This window comes from Acanthopagrus latus, chromosome 8, assembly GCF_904848185.1.
Source record: "Acanthopagrus latus isolate v.2019 chromosome 8, fAcaLat1.1, whole genome shotgun sequence".
Taxonomy (NCBI): Eukaryota; Metazoa; Chordata; class Actinopteri; order Spariformes; family Sparidae; genus Acanthopagrus; species Acanthopagrus latus.
The window spans coordinates 27,889,347-27,904,064 of NC_051046.1; the positions used below are offsets into that span (position 1 = coordinate 27,889,347).

General features: G+C 41.3%; 2 protein-coding genes and 1 long non-coding RNA gene across 4 annotated transcripts in view; 2 read left to right on the forward strand and 1 right to left on the reverse strand.

The window, feature by feature from the left end:
• spire2 (spire-type actin nucleation factor 2) overlaps positions 1–9,214 on the forward strand; it is a 30,939-nt gene extending 21,725 nt beyond the window's left edge. Inside the window, exons 10-16 of one of the 2 annotated variants that reach the window (XR_005076472.1) lie at positions 569–696; positions 1,207–1,344; positions 1,492–1,559; positions 3,179–3,206; positions 3,822–3,919; positions 5,044–5,178; positions 7,759–7,895. Coding sequence is in view for 1 of the 2 variants with exons in the window: in XM_037107271.1 (XP_036963166.1) it covers positions 569–696; positions 1,207–1,344; positions 1,492–1,559; positions 3,179–3,206; positions 3,822–3,919; positions 7,759–8,137 (839 nt within the window). In the remaining variant the exon portion in view is untranslated. Of the gene's footprint in view, positions 1–568; positions 697–1,206; positions 1,345–1,491; positions 1,560–3,178; positions 3,207–3,821; positions 3,920–5,043; positions 5,179–7,758 lie in introns of both variants that reach the window. The other variant, XM_037107271.1, reaches the window with a different exon arrangement.
• A 4,305-nt stretch (positions 9,215–13,519) lies between these two features.
• On the reverse strand, positions 13,520–14,091 carry LOC119024562. Its single transcript, XR_005076502.1, has 2 exons — positions 13,951–14,091; positions 13,520–13,788 (listed from the first exon to the last, which is right to left on the reverse strand). It is a non-coding gene; the product is annotated as an uncharacterized LOC119024562 (long non-coding RNA).
• The window catches only part of sntb2 (syntrophin, beta 2), a 35,102-nt gene continuing 34,169 nt past the window's right edge, over positions 13,786–14,718 (forward strand). Inside the window, exon 1 of the mRNA XM_037107471.1 lies at positions 13,786–14,594. Within this exon, the coding sequence (XP_036963366.1) occupies positions 13,865–14,594 (730 nt within the window). The 5' untranslated portion in view covers positions 13,786–13,864. The remainder of the gene's footprint in view (positions 14,595–14,718) is intronic.

Here is a 14,718-nt window from a genome sequence, read left to right on the forward strand (position 1 = left end):
CAGAGGACTCTGCAGTGAGGAGGTAAGCCTGTAAGCCCAGGCGGTCATCTGTATCTGATCCAAATTGTTGTACTGATGATTTTAACAGGCCCCTTCCAGCCCCCCTCTCGGTCTCAGTCTATTTGCTTTCCATTGGAGCCCAATTAACACCTTCCATTTGCGGGATCGAAGACTTAGCCAGTGTGTGGTCTGTTTTTAACCCTCTCTCACTCATTAGTTAACTGAGTCTCTTCTGAGCTGCTCTTTTAGAGGTAGCCACTGAGCCGACCTCTCACTGAGATCTAAGTTACAGATGTAGCAGCATGGGCTGCATCACTCCACCGAAATCAGATGAATAATACATGACAATGTTAGAGGCAATCGACAAGCACTGAAGGTCTGAGATGTGAGACAGAGCCGAATAAAATGAGACTGATGTGTAATTCATGGAGTTGTTCGACTGGGATTTGTGGCTTTCTGTCATTCACTTTCTAAAGCTGTCCACATTTGATTCAGTCATATTCAGTTCCAATGATAAACACTTTATTTCCTCTGTCTCTTTCAATTTTCATCCATTTCCCCACCCCAGCTTCTTTCCCAGTTCACAGCTGGGTGCCACCCTCTCCAGCCCGCCTGTCTCTGAGTTCAGTCGACGAGACCACAGAGGGATTAGAAACGACGTCTGGCTCCAGAGCTGGAGACGAGCACCAGTGGATGGTGAGTTTGTACTTTGCTTCGAGCCTCAGTGGTCCCACCAGGAATGAAAATGTACTGCAAAAATATTCATCCTATCAAGTAATCTTTGTCTATTTTTGAGAAGTTCTCCTTGAACAAGTGAGAAATTCTGTAAGTGTAACAAGACTATTTCAATCAGTCTCCAATATCAGTTAACCTGTTTTATAGTATTCTCATAAAATGAGCATCAGTATCTTTTCATGCGACAGCATATTATGCACTAGAATTCAGAAAAGATATGTTGAAGTGTTGAGGATGGTTTCAGAAGTCTCACAGCCTAGGGAAGGAATCTGTACCATAGTCTGGTGGTATGGCAGCGAATATATCTGTATCTTTTGTGACTGTAGAGACATCTCACTTCACTGATGTCACTGATGCTCAGCAGATGTGTGCCAGTCATGTTCTGGCTTGTTTGAATCACCTGCTGCTGAGCCTTCCTGGCCTGGGCCGTGCACGATCCATGCCAGTTTGTGATGTCTGTGATGTTTCCAGGAGGAGTTCAGCCACCCTGTGGAGAGTCTTGCCTTAACAGTGGATGAGGTCATCAATGTGCGTCGCGTGCTGGTCAAAGCAGAGATGGAGAAGTTTCTTCAGAGTAAGGAGCTATACAATAACCTGAAGAAAGGCAAGGTAACTGCTGAACCTTCCTCACTGCTGTTCATGTGTTTCTGTGCTGTGTTTATAGTAAATGGACTCAGTAACTCTGTACTGTGTGTGTGTGTGTGTGTGTGTGTGTGTGTGTGTGTGTGTGTGTGTGTGTGTGTGTGTGTGTGTCAGGTTTGCTGCTGCTGCAGAGTAAAGTTCCCTCTCTTCTCATGGCCATCTACCTGCTTACTGTGTAAAAGGTATCTCTAATACTTCCTGAAATGTTTAACCCACACGAGACGTTTATCTTAAAATGCATCATAGAAGAAGAAAAGAAGATGTGTATGTCAGCAGCACCACCATTAGCATTTATGTCTTATTCATTTGGTTAGCTGTTGATTAATGCATTTGTTTTTACAACATGGAGTTGTGCATGTTTTTTTTGGATCCTCTGTGCTGCCACAAAGTACAGTATGTGTGTGTTGCTGTAAAAAATTCTAAAATTGAGATATTTATTTCAAGTCTATTGAAATGAAATGAAAAGTAGATAAAAATGTTTCTTTTTTATTTGTAGGAGCCCATCAAAAGGTTGCTAAATTCTAATTAATTAAAATTCACAGAAAATTGAACAGAATATTCCTACATGCTGTCTGCACATGCTATCGATCGATACATAATCAGAAACAAGTTTTATAAATAGCACAGACATTTTGTCATACTTTCAGTTGTTCAGTACGAGACAGCTTCATATAACAGGTTTCAGCTTGCTGTCTCTTATAATTGATGTTACTAAGTGGAAGTTTAAAAAAAGTCGTTTTGGATGGTGTCTGAGAAATTAGACCTAAAGATAAATCTGTAATGAATTCTGTTTCCAGTTTCATGAACATGCATTTCATCTATTGTAAATGGGATACCGTCATTTTAGTGTTAGATCTGTTATATATAAGCATGTGACATATGCATTAAGAAAGTGTAAAGTAAATAAAGAGGAAAGAAAATACATACCCTGAAAATACACCATCATGATAGTGGCATTTCAGCCAGTAGAGATGAAGATGTTAGACAAGAAGTGGAATAGGAGGACATTAACAGCAGAAAATGATACATCAGTTGTAAACTTGATTCAGAGTTTTATTTTCTATAACTGAAAACCATAATTTTTCCATTTTACACACGTGCAATACCTATATAAATATATACATGTTGTTCAAACACAGACGCTCCAAGCTGTTGTTATAAATACATATTCACTTACAGGTTTAGGGAACAGTCTATCTTAAACAGAAATTTCAGTCATTATTTACTAACCCTCAAGTTTGGCCCACCAGTTTGGTCCACTAACATTTCTGAAGCCTCACAGGAAAACCGCATTGGAGCTTTCTCCTAAACAACTGAAGTCGCTGGGGAGTTGTTTTTAAAATGTGCAAATCAAGTGGAAAAAATGGCTCCATATAGCTCAACCGACACAATCCAAGTTTCCAGATGACCCAAGATCCTAAATTGATTTTAAAAAAAAAAGAAGAATGTTTATGACCGCAACACTTGTCAAACTTGTATACCCATTTAACACTGCACGCTTAAGTTTTTAGTTTAGCAGCTATAGCCAAGATTTTTTCTTCAAAACTTTTGTAAATGATGTATTCTCAATCTGGGATCATAGGGGATCTAAAGACTTGGATTATGCAAGAACAATTTCAATACTGGAGTTGAATGCCCTATCTTATTATAGTTGGTGGTGACTGTGGTATTGATCAATAGCCCAAACAACCCTAATATGGTTATGATGATGATTTATTATACAAGCTGGTAAAACTCTTCTCCTTACCTCTGGGATGTTAATGAATCCAGCTGTATTGATCCCTGTGTATTTCTCTTACAGATCTGTCTGTAGCTCCTGCAGTGCAAAGGTAAGTTTAGGAACTTCTTGTGTTTGTATTTAGTAATGTTAATTCATCATATGCTTTGTCTTTATTTTAAAAGTATGAGAAAATGTTGCTGCACTTGTTAACCTGTTATTCATTTTGTCAAATACATGGTGTAGTAAAGTGGCTGCTACTTGTGTTGATGTCAATTCTTCTGTTCTTTGTTGGTTTTGAATTGTTGCCTCAGTCCCAGGCCGTGTTGGATGTGTGGTTCTGTGCTCTATAGGTTTGAGATTAAGGCTGTTTGGATTGTGTCTGTTGTATGTTTTTCTAAATGGTTGGTGTAGTGCTGTTGTTGGGGTGCTGTGACTCATTTGTATTGGGCAACATTAATGTGGTTTCTCTTTATTGAGAGCTATGTGTGTAGGTTCTATGTTCATTTGTGACTGTGTGATTTGTGTGACAGTTTGTGTTCATGGTTATTTCTTGTGTAAATTGAGTCCCTTAATGTCTGTGTATTTGAATCTGTTGTTGTACTTGAGACTGTATACATTTTTTTGCCATTTAGTCTGCTATGTCCTCTCACAATACAGTTCTCTTCCTCTTCCCTTGTCTCTGCCTCATTGTTTTCCTCTTATTATGCCTCCTCATGTGCTGCAGATGAAGATTCCCTCGAAGAAAATGGCCCATATTCCTGTGTACACTGTAGGCTTCCACAGCACTCCAAAGGGCCATGGACAGAAAAGCCAAGTCTATAAGTGAGTCTGCATTTGTCCTATAAAGCCACTAGAGAGACTATAAAAGCTGACCTCAAATGAGAGATTTGAACATAAATGCCTGCTTAGCCAAAAAAGTTCCTACGGTATTGTAAAGATTATGTTTTTGGAAGATTTTTGCCTAGCTAGGTATTTGACTTTTAATGTTTTCAACAATGTTCAAATCCAATGTTGTTACTCAAAGGTAACAGTGAGTAGGTTGTGTGTTGCTGTACCTTACAGGAGTGAGTCAGATTGAGGAAAGAAGCTGGCCAATGAAACAAAACATAACACAAATAAAACTTTAAAACATCGCCTCATCCATGGACTTTTGTGTCTGAGTCACAACAGATTCATTCTAATCAGCAATGGTGTTTGTTTAATGGTGTGTTCACTGCCAAAGAAGCAAGGTTCAAGAGGGAGTGTTCTCCCTAAACAGCAAGATTACTTACTGTACCGTAGCCATTAGCCTTGCTAGAGACTCTGAATTTCCCTCTGCACAAATTCAGACAACTGTAATTTTTTACTGAACATCATGCCAAAGACATTTATGTATTGCATTGCAGAGATATCTACTGAAGTTAGCGTGCTAACTAGCTAGACTTGGCCTATCCTGTGATACCATTTTGTACCTCAAGATGTTACATTATGATAGCCCCCATAGTTTGCATTTTAGTCTAACTTGTTATCAAAATAAACTCACAAAATGTCAAGAAAGGAACAGAAAAACAAAACCATATATTGTCTGATTTCAAGTTTGCCAGTTTTACCAAATCGGGCCTCTTAGCTCCATGGCTAACTGAGCTACTTGCGAACATCGACTTTTCGTAGCAGCCAGAGAAAGCTTAAGCAAAGAGTACAGTGAGCAGCATTAAGCAGTTTTGCAGTTTTGCCCCACTTGTTTTTTTTGCTACCTTCATATTACAGCCATTTCATACAAATCACACCATTCTAACATGTCAGGTTTAATGAACATTGCTGCCTCCATGGTCTACTAACAGGGCTCCATCTCTGTATTCTTGTTCTGCAGTGTGTGACTGTTAACTTATTTGCTAAGGATGCTTTATATAAGCTTCGACCCATCTTTGAACAATGCGAATAATTTGCCTTGGTGTGTTGGTTTAAAGTTTATTCCAGGTAAAGCTGACCTGACACTTGGATGGACTCCCAGCTTGTGACACAGACACTCAGGCCCAGTTTCTCCACAGTTCTTTCAGCCAGTCGTGATGCTTGCTTAGTCCAAGGACAAAAGCACACCTCAGGTTAAGAACACAGGTTAAATCTATTTAGGTCTGACCCTCCCTCACACCACTGACTGCTAACCTTCTCCAGGCTAAGCAGATACAGCCTCTGTGCTTACCTCAACCAATCGCAGATTGCCTACTCAATCCAATCACCAGTGTCTACCCCCCCGCCCAATTCCTTTTGTTATATAATCAGTGCGCTGCCTCTTCCAGGGCCTCTAAGCAGCCATTATGTAATTATTACCCAGCTGTCATTAATATCCTCACTCATTGTGCGCGTGTGAAGACAGACATGGAAGTGAGAGTAAGAACTGCACAGAAAAAGGAATGGAGAGTGAGAGAGCTGGACAGTGAGTTGGAGAGAGAATGTAGGCAAGGTGTTGATCTGCTGTCTAACACTTGTCATCACTGTCAGAGCGTGCGGCTAGAAGGTTTTAAAACAGCAAATGTTAGTGTTATTTTAACCAGAAATATTACCATAATCTTCCCAGTAGTGGCTGTGATGGTCCCACAACTTCGTAGCATTGTTTATCATGTTGTGTTTATATGAAATAAGCTTAGAAAAGCAAACTAGATGGGTTTACTGTGAGTAATGACATGCAGTACGCGTCTGTTTGTCTTTTGAACAGTCAATGTTAATCAGTGTTCCATTTTAAAATGCTGCCAAGACAAAGTGGCTCAGTGAACTCGGTGAATAAGAGAAGAGAAAAACAAGACAGGAAGAAGAAATTACATAGTGGCTATTTTTACATTACATTATTCATGCTGCTGTTTCTTGTTACCCAGCAATGTGACTTTATATTACAAGAATAAAGGGTATAAATAAAAGAGACAAAACTAGGGTAGCGTCTAAATAATCCACAAGGCCTCTCACAGGAAAGCAGTTTTGCACATAACTTAGAGTACTTTTTCAGCAATGATTATGTGTTGATTTCTACTACTGATATTTTCTATAAAACTTCAAACTACTCCAACAGTATAATATTTGTCTTTAAGTTTGGGGATTAAGGAGACAGTCAAAGCACCAAAAAGCAAGATATTCAGACTTTTAGTCCTTAGTATGACCCAAATTTAACAAATGCAGTGTATTCCAGTTTCCATAATGTAACTCAGTTGCATCTTTTTATTAAAGCTGTCTCACTAGAAGATATCACAGCAAAGCTAATGCAAGAGATGTGCTCACACTGACTCTTGTCTCATGAATGCCTGTAAACAATGCTAATTTTTTTTTAAGTAGTATATAATCCAACAGAGATGTGTTAAAACAAAAAAATGGCTGGTGTAAGACAGCTCTAATTTGTACTGTCTTGTTAGTTGTTCCCTCTAAAGTCAGCACGTTTTTTTGTCAGTATTGCAACCTTACATTTCACATTTTACCGAAGTTAAACAAGAATGCAAAGAATGTGAATATCAACAGTGTTGCTGTTATGTCAAAGATGTCTATGTATTGTTTTGTACAGATATCTACTTAAGTTAGCATTCTAACCAGCTGATAGCCCTTGTAGTTTCTAGCGGGGGGATATATGTCAAGTGCACAGAATAACTTCACCAAATGTTAAGAAAGGAAAAGCTCTTACATCAGTTTTCCTTACTAAACAGAAAAATACAACCCCTTCACTTGCTGAGTTCAAGTTTCTCTCTTTACTGAACTAAGACAAGTTTAATTCCCTCATTAACTCAGCGTAAAACACACTTCATTCAAACTTGACGTAAACAAGATAAAACTCACCAAAACAGTCTTAGTGTGTAAGGTTATGTGTCCCGGGCCACATTGAAAGACCACCTACTGAAATGACATCCTCAGTGAAACAACACGAAGAGGCCAGAACAACAACTGTAATGAGCACTGATTAACTTCTCCAATTGTTGCAGCAGACAGTCTGTTTCTACTAACCACTAAACTATTGTAGTATGAACAACACTGTAGACTTCCTCACAGATTTCATGATTTATAGGGTTGTTGAGGAAGAACTTTTTGAAATGGCAACAGATAATTTGATATCATTACGCTGTCTTGTCAATTCAGCATTAAATGTAATAAATTGAAAAGTTTGTTTACCTATAAAAAGTATCACTTTGTTGCGGTATCACTGCAGCCGTTTGAACACGCTGTTTTGACTAATTCCACCATTTACACCAAATTACTTAAATGATTTATCATATTGACGGTATACATGTCCAATTTAACAGTAACTAATATAGGCTACTTCTTTGTTGTTGGTGGAGAAAGTGAAGAAACACTGTAAAACGCTTGTTAATTTGGCAAAACTTATAAATGAAGATATTTCTTTTGTTGCGTAGCTTGTTTCAGTGATGTGGATGTGTTTTGCATAGAGCGGGAAAGTGAGATTTGATCAGAAGGTGGTCCCTCTAGACTCTATATTGAGATGCATTTAATGCCAGGTTTGAGTTGACGGGCTTGAAGCTGTCCACTAGCCATCGGATCACTCAGGAAAGATGGTAAAACCAAATGTGAACAGCTGCAAACTCGATTTTTTGACATAGCTGTTTTTATAAATGATAGTAAAACTCTGTTGCATGACGCTTTTTGTGAATATAAACATTAAAACCTTTTCAATCCTCCCTGTCCTTCTGCAGGTCGCTGCGCAGCTTATCCCGCCGCTCGGTGGAGGAGGAGTTCCCCCACCTGTATGCTCATGGCTGCACGCTGCGTGATATCTGTGCCGAATGCACCAAATTCATCGCAGATGTCATTTCCTCCAGTCGCCGGAGCCTGGACATCCTCAACAACACTCCCAAGAGGGAGGCCAAAGCTGCTTCTGCTGCTGCTCAGAGACCACAGCTGCAACGTCAATCCCACCTTGAGACTGGTCCTCAACCGGACCCTGAGTGTTACCCTCACCCTCGCCCCCAGCTCCCTCTCCAGTCCCATCATCAACAGCAGTGGCTTCATGCGTCATCCTCGTCTCCTTCGCCGCGGCTCCCCACCAAGTCCATCAACAATGTGAACCAATGAGTAGACTGACGGACACTTTATCCCTTTTTGCTGACACACACACTCCTTAATGAGCTGTTCTCCTGCACTACACTGTGCACACACACAGGCACAGGAAAAAAGTGGGGTTCTTTAGGGGGTTCTAGTGGTTACATGCACATCAGTAATGACTCAAAGAGCCATCTGATTGGTTCAAATGAATATAAATCAAAAATCATCACACATAATCTAGTGAGGATCCTTCTTTTGATACTGCAGGGTTGGAGTATTAAATATGTTATCATTGATGGTTATGCTATGATATGTAAACCTACAGAAACATTGCCAGGAACTGTGTAGAACCCTTTTAATGAGAATCAAGCAACTCCAAACCATCAGCACCTCACCCATCATCGAGTTCCTAACAACATTATCATCCATATCTCACCATCTCTCACAGCAGATGTGCTCACACACACAAGCACAGACCCCCTCATCACTCTAAGTCAAGCAACTCTGTCTGTATCTGCCTTATCTACAGCATACACCATGACTTCTCTCCTCGGTGCTCACAGCTGCTGGAAGGAAAGCATATGGGAGGAGGGGGCAGAGAGGACAGTGCGGGCGGTTGGGGTTATCATACACTGTGAGAGAGAGAAGGTGGAGGTGAGGTAGGGTGAGGGTTGTTTGAGGAGGGTAAAGGCTATGCAGCATAGAGTCAACATGTAACCCCAGCATTTTAGCTCTCTGTGGTTGCCTTGTTTTTGTCATGAATGTAATTTAGAGACACAGAAATAGAATTGTGAAATTATAAGCTCGTACACAGCATACCAACATTTATTTTTAATCATCCAAAAAGGGATTTGTAACAAATGGCTGCTGCATAACGAAGACTCTTTTCCAGGCACAGCTGGATAGGGTATGATAGCGGCGACACAGTGAATGTAAAGGGGTGAAGCTGCAGACTGCACGTTTAACCGACGCAGCATGATGATGCTGATGTGAAGCGAGCAGATCAAACTCCCGCCTCTCTCACTCCCCATGGACGCTTGCAATCTGCTCTGGTTTTGTAAACACTAAGTAAACCTCAACTGCAATAAAATCTAATGACAAACACGACCAGTGCTGTGTCTGTGAGTTTTCTGCATGCTGTGTTCAGCTGATTTTCGCTGCCACATAATGGCTTCAGTGGTCACAGACTGGAATTTAATAAATAATTGGAAACAATGTTTTAGATCACAGCTTTTTTTTTTTTCTACTGCGCATATTCAGTTACTTACATAACTTTTTAAGCTATTTAAACCTGCAGCATTTCATTAACCTGTCTCATGAACAAACAGGTTCCATTAGTTGACTCCACAAGTTTGTTAACACAACACAGGGTTCTCGTTTTAGAGGAATAGGTAATACTCACCTGGTTCACCTGTCTCAAACAAATGCAGTGTACTGTAAGAAAAAAACTACAGTAAATCCTATCAGATGTTTCTTTTTAGAGGAACTGTTTCCGAGAGATGTCAATTCAAGTGTATGGTCACTTTGAGAGCTGTAGTTTGCGGTACTTTTGAATTGTATAAATTTATACCGACAGATGTTTGAAATATTTTGTCACTGGATGAAAATGTCATGAAAGTGCCTCCTCTCTCTGTATGGAGGGAAAACAACATCAAACATGTTGCTTCCAGCAGCTAAGCTCTTGTCATAGAAAATGAATAGATGGTGAATTGACCACTTGGTAAAATGCTCACAGATGTGACTCTCCCACAACTCTGCTGGGGGTGAAGACCAAAGGCTCATGAAGTGAGAACCCATGTTGTGACTCCACTGGAGGCCAGAACTGTAATGCAGCTCTGCGGTATGGTAAAAAAAAAATAAAAATAAAATAAAATAAAAAAAAGATATGTAGTTTCACTCAGTGTGTCCAAACTCTTACACCTAGGGTGCGTTTTCTACATTAGGACAATGCAGATAGAGAAATTAGATAAAGTGCGAGTGCACTTTACCAGTAATGAGTGAACTGGTAAAATGTTATATAATCTGGCCAACTGTCATTTAAAGAGGTCCCTTGCCTGCATCAGGCCACAGAAGTATGGCAGCGTATCGTTACCACACTATAAACAGAGATCAGTCTTATATTCTAATGTGAAAAATGGATTGTTATAACAACATGTTGGTCACAGTGCAGCAAGATATTTTCACATTACAATATTACCACATTATAGTAAGAAACACTGTGATGACAATATACTATTTATTTTGTTATAAGATAAAACATTTCCCTTTATTACATGATAACATATTGTTAAAAAATGAAATGCTTCACATTATCACATGATCTTTTAATGAGAAAATATTGTAATATTACCTTAAAATGTCTTGTAATTGTCTGAAACATTTACATTCTTACAACAAATCATTTCATGTTTCACCGTGTTTCTCTTGTTAATATTTAATTACTTTGTATTGCGGAAATATCCTGTGATAACCTGAAAAGATGTTGTTCTGTCAATAACCATTTCACATAGATTATCTAGATCTAGACCATACTCTTCACTTCATTTGTTTACAGAGACCCACCATTTCCCCCTTGAGCAAGCACTTGGCGACAATGGTGAAAAATAACGTAAATTAATGTTTTGTAGAACTTTTTGTTAATTAACCCTGACAATACAATGACTATACATTTAATAACAATATTCAGTATGAACTTGACAACTTAGCTGAAAGCAACTGCAAAGACCTTTTATTAGGGTCCGAGCAGGTCTTTGCCTGCGAGGTCCCTATTGTTTTTGTAGTGACGACTTTTTTGTCCCAAATGATCGCAATTTTCACTGCCTGAACATACCCCAAAACTCAACAAACGAATATACGTCACACCTGCAGAAAAAATGTCATAATCTATTGTCATCCTCGATTTACACCACATCACACATTCAAAAATCTTATATCAACGCCCACATACACATTTTTTTCCCTCCAAATTTGTGAAATGTCACAAACCTACCTTTTCGAACTCCTCCCAGGCAATTTCACTAATTTGCATGAAACTTTGCACACAGCGTCTGGGACTCTCTCCTGACGAAAAGTTATTAATAGAATTGCAGCTCACTGTCGAAGCAACTAGGAAACCATTGTGCGCGTGTGTGTGTGTGTGTCTTGCTGAAATATTCCATGAATGAATTCAATGAATGTACAACAATAAACATTGCATAGTTCACCTGATTCACCAAGCTCACTTGTCAGACGTCATCTGTTGAGTTGCACCATTCACATCACAGCAGGTGTGATCCTGTTGCGAGATGGCCTCCAGTTTTCCATAACCAGTTATCCATGATGCAGTTCTGGCGGAAAGTAAAATGGCCACCATGAGGTGCTTTGGCAATGGCGCCATATCTAAAAAAAAGTTCAGGGAAAGTACTTGACCAGCTTTCATGTTTTTATAAAAGAGTGAATGATTCACCTCAAATTTGGCACATATCACCTGGATTACATTAAAAAAAAAAAAAAGTGATACTAATCTTTTTCTGGCATGACAGCATTACTCTTCCCGCAGAAGAGATAGGTCAATATATTTTTGTTTTGTTTTTGTTTTTTTATTGTGAACACAAGCAAATGATGAAATAAAATTAGATCACATCATTGATATTCTGTAAACTCAACAACAACAACAACGACAATTCGTAGCATATTATCCATCATTATATATCATATATTAAAGTAAAATAAAACATTTGAAACGACAACACATGGGACCCGAAGGAGGAGCTCTGTGAGTAACCTTCAGTCTAATATTGACGACATGCTCCTCATTAGTTGTAAAGTTCTGTTGTGGAAATGTTTCCATCTCAACTTATTTTTTTCTGTGATCTTGGATTTTTTTTTTTTTTTCAGTCACAAAGTAAATTAGTTTTGACCGCTTATGAATGAAAATAAAATGTGTCTAACTTGATTAAGACTACAGGTAATGCAGCATATACATTAGCTAATCCATGTAATAGACTTAGAGAAAATAACCATAGAGCTGTTAGTGGCTTCAAGGACCATGGACATGGGGAACTGCTGAGAGCACTCCTTCGTGTGAGCCAAACTCCCCAACAGAACACCTCTATTGATTCATTACTGATGAGAGCTGCATTAAAACCAGAATATGAAGACAACAGGTTGGAGTAGGCAGCAGTATCCATTAATAGAGCCAACACAGCCAGTGAACTTAAGAAGGCTTTGTCAGTGGATCTATAATGCGTCTGTGGACGCCCCGCCTCCATCATCATGAATAAATAATCTACAGGTCTACATGTCTATTGGCTCTTTCTGTCTGTCATCCGGCTCTGAGTTCACTCTACACACTGACAAGCTGCGCGGGCATTGAATGAATACCATGGACTGGAACAGGAACCTGGTGGATTATACTTTCAAAATAAATGCATCGATCTGTGTCAATTTCATAACTGCTCCGGGTTCCAACGTGACCTGATCCTGCCATGACTTCAATTCTTCACAGATAGCTATTCAGCCATTTGGAGGCATGTAGAGGCCAACCAAACTCGGTAACCGTAGCGCCATGTGGTGGCCCCTGTTAATGCAGATTGTTTAGAGCTATCATCATTATCGCCTTGAGAACTTGATCTAAAGAGGGCTGAAAAGAGTACAGGCAGCTTGTGATAAGTGAAGCTCAAGGACGGCTCAGGTACACCTACAAGTAAAAGTCCTGGAACTGCGCACTGATAAGTGCCGGCCAACTCTCATTCATCTCAACAGAGGGAGGTGGAGCGAGGCCACACTTACCTGATGGAAGAAGTGTCTCATTACTCTCAGGGACAAAGCCGTGCCAGCTTTCTTCCAATTCATTTAATGTTCAACGAATTTGAGAGTAATGCTTATTTAAAATGATTTACTTGATTTGTGAACACACATTCATAGGCTGCTTTAAAAGGGAGACATAAAGAGGTTTGATGCAGAACTGGGCAGAATTAGTCCGAGACAGCTGGTTCCGATAGCCCACAGCATCGGGTGATTGTTGTGTTGTGTTGTGTTGGTGACTGTGGTTCGTAAGACACACTTGAAAAGCGTGTCAGATGGACGAGCCTCTTCACACGCTTGTCCCTGCAATCTTACTGTTTTCATTTACAACACAGCCGTAACGCCGTTTTCCCTGAAGAGTTACAAAGTCTTGAGTTGGGAAGCTGAGATAGCAGATTTCCATTCACCGCTGACTCATGGCCCCATGCAGGAACTGTTTCTGAACATTGCCGGGATTGCGTGCATGTGTGAACAGGCCCTTAGTGAGCCACCACATGGCCTAATGCAGGTAAAGACTGCAAATTAATTTGACATTTTCCGTTAGTGTCTGCATCCCCTCTGGGGCACACAGTGGTTGCAGATATTTTCATTTAACTTTCATTTCAGACGCAACAATTTGATCCAAAACAGATTTCCGTTATTTTATTTTGAAAGATCTAGCCGGATATCTCCTTGTTTCGTTCTTGCTAACTTTCCGGTGAAGTCGAACAGCTTTGGAGCCTGAACTAAACAACAAGCCCTCCTCGGCTGGCCCATCACAGCCAGTTGTTCTTTTCGTTCTGCTCTCCCTGTGTTCTGGGAGTCCCTGTGTGCTTCCTCGCCCTCTGCCTGCAGTCACAGAGTGAGTGGGTGTGTCGATGCGGGCCAGTGTAGCCTAGTCGCTGCTTGTGCGCACTCTGAAAAAGAGGAAAAAAGTTGATGATGAGTTTAGTGTGAAAGCGGCCCGCCTCAGAGCAGGCTAACCGTCCAAGAATGGCAGTTTGGACCCGAGCGGACAAAAACGGTCAACTGGACCTTCTGCTCCGGGACCGCTGGATCCGAGTGGCCGCCGAACTCACCCGAGAAACTCTGACTTTGACGGCCGAGGCGGAGGCGACCGGACAGGGGGGCAACCACTGGGACTACAGCAACTCTTCCGCGGGCCTGCGAAATGGCATGTCGAACGGAAACGACCCTGGAACGAGTCCGGGGAACCCTGGCCGCGGTCTGTCCACGGGTCAGGACCAACTCCAGAACCAGAACCACGGGGGGCGGGGGCGCAGTGGCAGTCCGGGGCGCGGGGGCGCCAGTCGGGGTCAATACGACGGCAACTACGGCATAAACAGCCCCGGGAAGTACCCAAATAACGGCACAAACTCAGACTTTGGAAGCCCAGGTTCCAGCTACGGCAGTCCCGGGTCCAGCTTCGGGTCGAGACAAGGCGACTTTCCCGTCAGTCTGGACGGCTCCTCGGAAGCTGTGCGGAAAGTCCGAGTTGTCAAACAGGAGTCTGGCGGGCTGGGGATCAGTATCAAGGGGGGGCGCGAGAACCGGATGCCCATCCTCATCTCCAAGATCTTCCCGGGGCTCGCCGCCGACCAGAGCCGGGCTCTCCGGGTGGGCGACGCGATCCTGTCGGTGAACGGGAACGACCTCCGGGAGGCAACACACGACCTAGCGGTCCAGGCGCTAAAGAAGGCAGGAAAAGAAGTGACGCTGGAGGGTAAGTTGGCCAACGCGAGAACGGGGACTTGCACAGGCCGAGATTAGACTCCTGTGGTCAGGCTGCACACCTCAGTGGACGGCTGCCTCTCACTTATTCGGACGTAAGCGGCTGTCAGTTGGGC